This window comes from Rhopalosiphum padi, chromosome 3 (genome assembly GCF_020882245.1).
Source record: "Rhopalosiphum padi isolate XX-2018 chromosome 3, ASM2088224v1, whole genome shotgun sequence".
NCBI lineage: Eukaryota > Metazoa > Arthropoda > Insecta > Hemiptera > Aphididae > Rhopalosiphum > Rhopalosiphum padi.
This window is the reverse complement of record NC_083599.1, coordinates 36,332,661-36,342,112: the sequence shown is the minus strand read 5'-3', so window position 1 is coordinate 36,342,112 and position 9,452 is coordinate 36,332,661. Positions and strand designations below refer to the sequence as shown.

At 25.0% G+C, this 9,452-nt stretch overlaps 1 protein-coding gene across 2 annotated transcripts; it reads right to left on the bottom strand.

Moving 5' to 3' along the window:
- Positions 1-221: 221 nt before the first annotated feature.
- On the bottom strand, positions 222-8,180 carry LOC132926361 (E3 ubiquitin-protein ligase synoviolin B-like). Of its 2 annotated transcripts, XM_060990712.1 has the most exons (13): positions 7,985-8,180; positions 7,731-7,912; positions 7,474-7,566; positions 7,221-7,373; positions 7,099-7,147; positions 6,791-7,021; positions 5,929-6,028; positions 5,484-5,629; positions 4,857-5,351; positions 4,701-4,778; positions 3,901-4,090; positions 2,333-2,464; positions 222-864 (listed from the first exon to the last, which is right to left on the bottom strand). In XM_060990712.1, the coding sequence occupies exons 2-13, from the start codon at positions 7,890-7,892 to the stop codon at positions 729-731; spliced, it is 1,965 nt and encodes a 654-aa protein (XP_060846695.1). In that variant the 5' UTR covers positions 7,893-7,912; positions 7,985-8,180; the 3' UTR covers positions 222-728. The 2 variants fall into 2 exon arrangements, with proteins under 2 accessions (XP_060846695.1, XP_060846696.1); XM_060990713.1 differs by having other exon boundaries at positions 7,731-8,180.
- Between the last annotated feature and the right edge of the window lie 1,272 nt (positions 8,181-9,452).

The window sequence follows — 9,452 nt, the reverse complement described above, 5'->3', positions numbered from 1 at the left end:
TTATTATATACTTAAAATATAACATTATGGTTTTAATGAATAGATCTCTAAATCACTAAACAGGAACAAAAACTCAATGTCGACAGATAAGAAAACACTAACTGTATACTAACTGTACTGTAAAAAATAGTATGATACCATCATAGAAGTTAATATTTACTGCTGAGAACTGAAATAAGTTGTACTTGATTTTATGATTTTTAAGTGTAACATAGACAGTCTTAATATATACATAAGCAATTTATACTTTATTAGACCATAAAACATAAATTTATAAAATAATCTATATGTAGGTATATAGATGCAAAATACAACTTTTAAATAATTAAATAACATAAATTATCATTGCAAAATTATATTATTAATAGTTTTATATTATAATCTTGTGGTTTTTTGAAAATTATTTTTTTAGTCAGAAATAATAATTTACAAGTTTAATTACCATTAAAGAATCACTTTCCATTAAAAATTGGTAAATAGTTTAAATATATAGTTGAATAAACAAAGTGAAAATAAACATTAAAACACAATTACATAACCTGACACACATAAACTACATAATTTAAAAAAAATAACTTACACACAAATGTTACAAAACGATAGAATAGTTGAAGAAATAAACCAAACATAGACCCATTCTATCAGTTAACTATAATATGAATTAATAATAATACTTATTACATCATTTTAATCACATTATGGAATACTTAGTTATTTGCTAACAGAAGTTACATGGAATTGCTTCCAAATTTTTCCAACCTCTTTAACCTAATAATTCGCTGCTGTTCAGTTTCTTCTGGGAGCAATTGGTCTTCACTGCTGCCACTCCCACTCCCACTCCCACTCCCACTGCCACTGCTGCTGCTAAATATTTTAAACATTGTTAATATAAATAAATTATTTACTCAGTTGTTTTGTAATTCAATAAAATTTAAATAAATGTAGATAAATGGGTTAATTATTTCAATAATAATTTTAAATACCTAATTTTAAACTTTTCAATTTAATATAAAACCGTATAAAAATGAAAATTCATTGTACCACACTTTTAATTTTCATCCAGTGTATAAAATTTATGACTAAACACCATTATGATATTAAACCCAATCTTTGGCAATATTCATTAAATTGTTGTTATTTAATTTAATTTAGTTATTCTATAACAGTGGTTCCCAACCTTTTTACCACCACGGACCACTTCGACAATATTTTATATGTTGCGGACCACCTCAATTTTTACGTAAACTAGGAAGACTTTTTTTTTTTTTACAAGAATACAAAAAATTTAAATTTTTATCATTTTACTTTACTTTTTATTACTATACTATTATATATTATAATTCTACTACTTTACTATACAAAATAATTTAATTTGGTAAAAATTTTACATCTATTACCAATTCAACACAAATTACTATAATAAAAAAAATGGGTATCATACTATTATTTTTATAAAAGGCAAATTTAATTATAAAAACAAGTTAATGTGATTTTTGCGCTTGCATTTCCTTTACTAACAAAGATATTCTTGGGGTAATATTGCTATAATTTTGTAGGTATGGCTCGCGGACCATAGGTTGGGAATCACTGTTCTATAAGATAGAAGACTGTAAAATTAGCATAAATAAATTTGCTTATGAACTTGCAGATGTGCAAAAAAAAGTTGTTGATACTGTCAAAATAAAGAACTGTATGTATATAATATGCATGATTACAATATAAAGTTCCAAGGTGTACTCAAAAAGTGTAGCTGCCGAAAAAATGAAATTTGATGTATTTGAAATATTTAGTTATATACGTGTATAATACTAATACTATAGTAAATTTAATATAACATTATAGATTCCCTAACCTTGAAAGTTTGAAGTGTGAGGTTGAGAAGTATGTCAATGACAATTGATCATAAAATTAACTAAAAATCAACTTTTCTACATTTTAAATATACATTTTTAATAAATGTTAGTAACATTTGAAATTTAAAAAATTAATTCTGAAGGGTTAAAATGTTAAATTTAAAAAAAAAATTGGAAAAGTTGTTTTTTAGTAAATTGTGTGGCTAATTCAAAATATATGTTTTTAGAAGTTATATCTGTTTACACTAGGCTAATTAGTTTTTGAAGAAAACACAGTCGAGATTGAATTTTCTTATTTTTATTTAAATTTCATACAATTTTTTTTAGTAATTAGTCTGGAGTGAAAACAGTTAAATCAAAATAATACTCTTTACAGTAATAAATAAAACAGTAAATTAATTTCTGAAGTTTAATAAAAAAAAATATACAAAGTTGCCAATACTCTGGTCATTGTTAAAATTTTGAATTATTATAAATACCTTGTAACTCCTCCACTACAATCAGTTTCAGAAGAAATATTACTTGGTGGTCTAGTTTCCGATTGTTCATCATTTTCTGTAGTATCTGCAGTTTTAGTTTCACTGTTCAAAGTTGAATCAGTACTATCAAGACTAGAAAACAAAATAATAAAAATTAATAATGATTGTTTTCAATTTATCATTAAAACATTTCAGAATATTTCCAAATTGAAAAAAAGAATTGTTTAAAAGTTAAGAAAAAACCCAAAAAATAATTAAATTATAATACTAAATAATTTTAGATTTTGAATGGAGGGATAAATGCATAGGTTTTACTATAGTGTCTGTCATTAACTTTTACTTCGATTTTAAAATTAAAAGATGGTTTCTAGTATTAAATTGAACCTACTTGATACCTTAGAAGTGAAAAAATGAACCATTTTAATAGTAACTGGGCAAAACATAAAAATAAATAAGAAAAACTGGATTTTTCACACAAAATCAATTTATGAAATCAAAATTGATTTTGTTTTTTTAATAAATTTTAAAAATGAATTAATGTAGACAAGTAATGTTCTCAAATAATTATTAAGCATTAACTAGAAATAATAAAAACTTCAAAATATTTAAGTTCTTTTCGTGTTATTAATAGATATTAAGATTCTTAAAACTTGGAAATTTAAAACTAAATTTTATAAAAGTTTTTTATAAGCATTTAATGTTCAATATGTCTAAGAAATTCATCAAAATAAAATGTGGACAAATTATTTCATTAATAAAAATTCATAAAATTCTTAAGATTTTAAAAAGGTGTACTAAACTTTTCATGAAGTCATGACTAACTTTAGCACAAAACCACAAAAATGTAGATGACATTGGGTATCCAATCGTATAATAAATAATAAATGTTTAGTATAAAAATATTAATTGTAAAAAGTTTGAAATACTTCACTAAAACTGTTATAATACTATACTTCCACTATAACTTATTTAATCGCATATTATAATTTTTCAAAATCATTAGAATTAGCCAAAAGTTTGAAAATGTAATACAAAATAAGTTAGGTAAGTAAAGCAATTTAAAAATACTTAATATACCTGAGTAAGAGCCATGATTTTCTTTTATAAGTGTTTGAAATATAGATTTTAGTTACTTTATTGTAATTCAAAAATATTATTCATGGACACTTGTTTATTTATTATTATACTTTATTACAAACTATGGAATTTTTGAAATATTTGAGATTAATTTTAAAGTAATATTGTATTAACTATTTAACTATATTTAATAAGAATATGTTCATACCATTCTACTGCAAGTTAGTATTTATTAAAAGGAAAAGGATGGGAGTCTTTTGCAGTATTTTATTGGTTTTTAATATTATTATACATACACAAATATAAGCCAATCAAAAGACTACACGTCCCAACCTTTTTTTTGCTCAACTGGACAAAATTTAATATATTGTAATTATACCTACTTATGTTGTCATACTACTATACAGTGGTCCAAGTATTCAGATTTTTTAAAACTAATATTACTAATATCTTTGATTTAATATTGTAAAATATATAAAATTTAAAATTACCCAGCTACAAGACATGCTGATGAATACTGATTCATCATCACAACAGCAGCATCCAGCATACATTTTATATCAGTAATGTATTTAATGCGTGCTAAACATCCTTGTCTTGTATTTTGTTCCATTAAACGTAATTCTTCATCAGTTAATGTATCCAAGTTAGGAGGTATATTTGGTGGCTGGATTGCAATTCCTTTTATCGACAAAATATTTAATTACTTAAAATAATAAACATTTACTAGAAAATATTATTTTGTAAACATTTTAGCATCTCTTAATAATGTTTATAGATGAGTAAAAATAATAATTTATAGCAAAAATACTACTTTCCTAAACCTTATTCAGTTAGTTATTTATCATAATATGGTGTAGGTGGGGTAAAATACCTTCTTGAGAATTTTAAATCAAAAATTATTTTGTTTTGTATATATTTTTATTCTTCTTCTTTTCCTTTTAAGATTTCTTATTTGAATTAGGGTTTGCTTTTCTACACTCTGTTCAGTTAATGTTGACCTGCTCATCCTTGCCTAAAACTACAATTGACTAACAACACTAGTGAGGAATTTCGCATCTGTATGCACACTGGCTGACACTAACAACGATTAACAACAATTAACGCACACCAGCTACCAATCAGAGTAACTGTGGGGGTCTAACTGTTTCGACAGCACTTTATGCATGTGCAAAGATAGATCAACTTAAACTGAACAGAGTATATACATCCTAATTATTTTTTTAGAAACATTAAAGTAAAATTATATGGCTCCCCTTTTATCAAATAAAAAAATTCAAAATTAGCTTACCACCGACAAATGGTAAATTAAGTGGAATCCGTGGTATGTTTGTAAATGGTAAATTTGAGGATGTTTGCGGTATATCATCTAATTAAAATAAATAAATAAATATTAAGTTAAGAGCCTTAAATGTTGATATCACTAAAATTAGGATTTTTTTATTACTGAATAGAGATGGTAACCCAATTCCACCACTTAGTCCTGCTGCATTCATAAATGCAATCCATGATTCATTCATATTATTTTGTTCAGGTATACCACTGTTTGAATTGTCATTGTTGTTGCCATTAATTTCATCAATAGATGTTGATCGTTGTTGAAATGTGCACGGTCTGAATTGATACTGTAGTGGCGTTTGATTATAGTAGGAACTTCCACTAGTTCCAGCTTGACCAGGTGATACATTAGCGTGATTAATAGAATTTGGTCCACGACTATTATCAGTAGCAGAAGATGATGCAGCTGCATCAGTTGATGGTGCTTCTTGAACTGTCCTGCCAATATTTGGTGTTGGTGGTGCAGGAACATTAACATTTTGAGTTGTTGAAGGTGTTGGGCGCAAAATGTCTAACCTACAAGTTGGACATGTTTGATGACGTTGGAACCAGCTACGTAGACATGATGTATGAAATATATGATTGCATGGCAACTTTTTTGCAGCTAAAAATAATTATATTGAAAGCATCAAAACATTTTTATTATCATTTTAATAAAATAAAAATTTGTAATCGCTACAATTTAATTTTTAAAATTATTTTATGTTTATAAAGTAAATAATATGTCAAAAATTACCTGCAGCTGTCATATCTTCACGGCATATAATACACACATTTTCAATGGCTTGTAAATCTTGTAACGTAGCATCTGGGTATAAAGTATTCATATTATGTATTGCTCTACGAGAAAGTACAAGGTCTTGGAATACTTTTTTGAAATTTCTACAAAATAATATGTTTATGTTTTAATTTTATTAGAAAATTAGTATAGTTATATATTTTTACTTGCTCGTATAATATTTATGTTAATTTAAAAGAATAAATGATATAAGTACTATAATTTATATAAAGTTTATGTTAATAATTTACAATGTATCTTATTTTGTTTTGTTTCTAAAATAAGCATAAACTTCATTGTGAAGACTTTCTTAAGAATTTGTACTTAATGTTATTAGTTATACTGAAATACTAGAGCATATATGTATATAAAATGTATTGTTTAAGTTACTTTATTTTTTTACCTTAGTGTATGGTACATTGGTCGAAATGCAAATAGTGGTATTGTATATGTTCGAACCATGATTATAAGGAAAACCACATACATCACAGCTTTACACAAACCTAATAAATTGTATATTATACATAAATGTGTAAAAATGGTTCAAATAATCAATTTAAAATTAAAGTTCTAAAAAATGAAACAATACTTATTAAGGGGACTGCAGTCAATTTAAAAAAAAAAATATATAAGAAAATGTATATGAAAATATTTTAATGCGTAGTCAGTGTGTAATAAGTAAATAAACAAGTTAATGAATGATATTAATAAAACTTTAATTGTTATAACAAATTTAACTTAATGGTTCACGTGTAAATGATACACTTCTGAACACATTAAAAATCAACAATAATCATTGATCATTATTTTTAAACCACTCATAACAATATAAAAATTGATATTAATCAACAAATCTGTAGAGATTAGATGTAATTGGTTGAACAAATTTTGATTTTAGTGTATTATCAATTAACATTGTTAACTATGTTATAAGTACTTGTAACTAAAGCAAATTTTTAATATTTCAAATATTGAAATAAAAATATACAAATGTATGATAAAAATACATTTTTTATATTCATTGATATTTCAATTAGAAAAAAAAATCTATTGAAAATCGCTTCAGTTATTAAAAAACAATATATATATATATATTAAATAATTAAACTGATAATGTATCAATATTAAAATTTATCAAACCAAGATCTATTGTTTTCCTATGTGATAAGATATTATTATAAACGTTTTGTATGACGTGTTGTCCCCTTAAACTTAATTTTAATTTGGTAATGGATTAGAAAATATATTTTAAAATATAATCTTACCAATAAAAAATTCAAGGTACAGCAGAAGGACAGCTTTACTTTCCCAAAAGGTGTCACTATGTACATCTACTGCATGCAATACATACTTAAATCCTGCATTAGCTGCTAATGTGACAAGTAATGCATATTCAAATCCAAATACTAATTGCACAGAAGGGCCTTTGGCCATTGTAGTAGTGTATGCATCATGGACAAAATATAAGTCACCCAAAGTTAAGATGAATAATAGCACTATTTAAAAACAATTTAAATTACTAAAAATTTAAAACATACATTTGAATAAATACACAAATATTTATATTACTTACACCATATGCGCAAATGAAATATATATGATATAACTGGAGTACGTTCCATCTAAAAATATAAAAATAATATAAATATATACAAAATAACAACATAATTATAATGTAAAAATATATAAACATACATAATCTACTCGATCTTCTGCCAACCAATGAAAACATTTTAGAAATAATAATAAAGTAAATAAAGCTACAAATTTGGGACTCAGGTCATCTTTAAAAATAGTAAATGCTAAACATGTTTCTGTCACAGCGTACCAGGCCTTTTCTATTAAACGCTAGAAATATAAATACATTAACAAAACAATTAATGAATTAAATCTTATAAGTAGATCTTTGAAGTTTATAATAAAAATGTAAAGTATACAAAATAAATACCTCTGATTCTGCAGGGCGTAATGAGCCAAAAAATAATTTACCGGTTAATTTCCCAATTAAATAGACAGCCACTAAAGCCTGCATATACATTATCTAAAATATAAAATAACATATAATAATAATATATAATATTTTTGTTACTTATAACCAAATTATTAAAGAGAATAAATACAATGTACCTAAGTATTATTGTTTTTTGGTTTATATTAACGTTTAATTTTAAAATAATCAAAATGCTTTTGTGTATTTTTACTTACTGCCATACTTGGATTAGATTTACATATATACACGACTGATGGGTAAAATTGTTTCTTTTGACGAAAAGCATTTGCTATTACGCAACTGGACAACACTAGACTCACGGCTACAGCCGTGGTGCTCGTCATTTTCGCAGCGGCCGCAGCCGTGGTTGTACTCATTTTGTTATTACAACAGTATTCTATCGGTCAAGAAAAAAATTAATTAAATAAAAATAATGACTACATGTACGCGTACACATGAGATGCAATACCGTCGGTTATTAGCTTTTCAACCTTTCAATTAAAACAAACGGTTCTCGATCGACTTCACACTATGTTTAGTGAATAATATTTTGTTCAAATTACACTTTCCAATATGTTTCAACTTGAGTATAGTAGAATATAACAATTAAAACGACAAAACTGTTGTCAGTGTTGTCACTATTTTACAGCGTATGGACGACGTGCACGTCAACTCAACAATATCAATACTGTTATCATTTTTATGTAAATACTATTATCAGCCAGCTCAATAAAATTATGATGATTAGATTACAAACCACAGAATAAATATTAAATATTATTCTGTGTACAAACTACGTAGGTATACAACTGTTGTAAAATATATTGTTTTTGTCTATAGTAATATAACAAATGAAAGTAGGACATGTTTTGTTTTTCACGTTTTTTTTTTTTTTTATAAAAACTAGTTTTTTTTCACAATTTTCTTATTGACGTATTGCTTATTAGTTATACATGATTTACATTTTATCGTATTAATCCTTTTTGCACATTAATTGTCATGGTAAATTATAGAATTTTATTTAAACTGATCAGATGCACAGATTATTCATCGTTTTATGTATGTGAATTACAAAGAAAATAAACAAGAAGATAAGTAGTATAGTCATTAAAAACATATTAATAAATTTATATTAATAGGTACATCGTACATCTGCATTTTCTGAACATGTTAAATACTAAATTAGGTGGTATACAATTAAAATTAAATTTAAAAGATCTAGAATTCAATATAATGTTCTGTGAATATACCTATTTAATTTACTTATTGATTTCGTTTTTTTTAATGTATTTATTATTCTATTTATTTTAGATGTGATGTTTTGTAGTTAAAAAATGTTGCTCAAAGAACTAAATTTTTTTGTCGGTTTTTCTTTGAGTGACACAATATAACAAATAAAGATGACTTCCAAGGAATTAAATCATTAACACAACTTTTTTATTTCTACTAATAGTCTTGCTTTTTTAACACTTATTTCTAGGTTTAGAAATATATCTCTGCTATTTGAGTAGTTTCATCGACCGACTTATCAGTTATAATTAGAGCGCGGATTTCTATGCAATTGCATATTTTTTTCCTTTTAATATTTTTGGATTTTTGTCAGTTATCTCCACAAATCATCATAATTTGAAGCTAATGGTGAAATTTTTTTTTGCATAATTTGGCAAAATTCAAAATTTATTGTATATTGAAGAAATAATTTTAAAAAAATGTATAAAATATTATTTTGTCAAGTAGAAAAATTAAAACTAAATTTCATAGTCACTAAATAATAATTTATATATATATTTAGTTATAAGATAAATAATCAATTACGACGTAAACTTCAAATATGCCCCAATAACTTCGGTTGACATTGAACGTTCGTTCTCAGTCTTTAAAAATATGTTAATCGATAAACGACACAGCTTCACAGAAGAAAAACTCGAAGTGCATAT

Coding starts and splice junctions, on each gene's coding strand:
- LOC132926361 (XM_060990713.1), bottom strand. CDS start 7,892: ATGAGTACAACCACGGCTGCGGCCGCTGCGAAAATGACGAGCACCACG. Junction 7,148..7,220: donor CAGAAGATCGAGTAGATTAT/GTATGTTTATAT, acceptor TTATATTTTTAG/ATGGAACGTACTCCAGTTAT. Junction 7,022..7,098: donor ATTTCATTTGCGCATATGGT/GTAAGTAATATA, acceptor GTTTTTAAATAG/TGCTATTATTCATCTTAACT.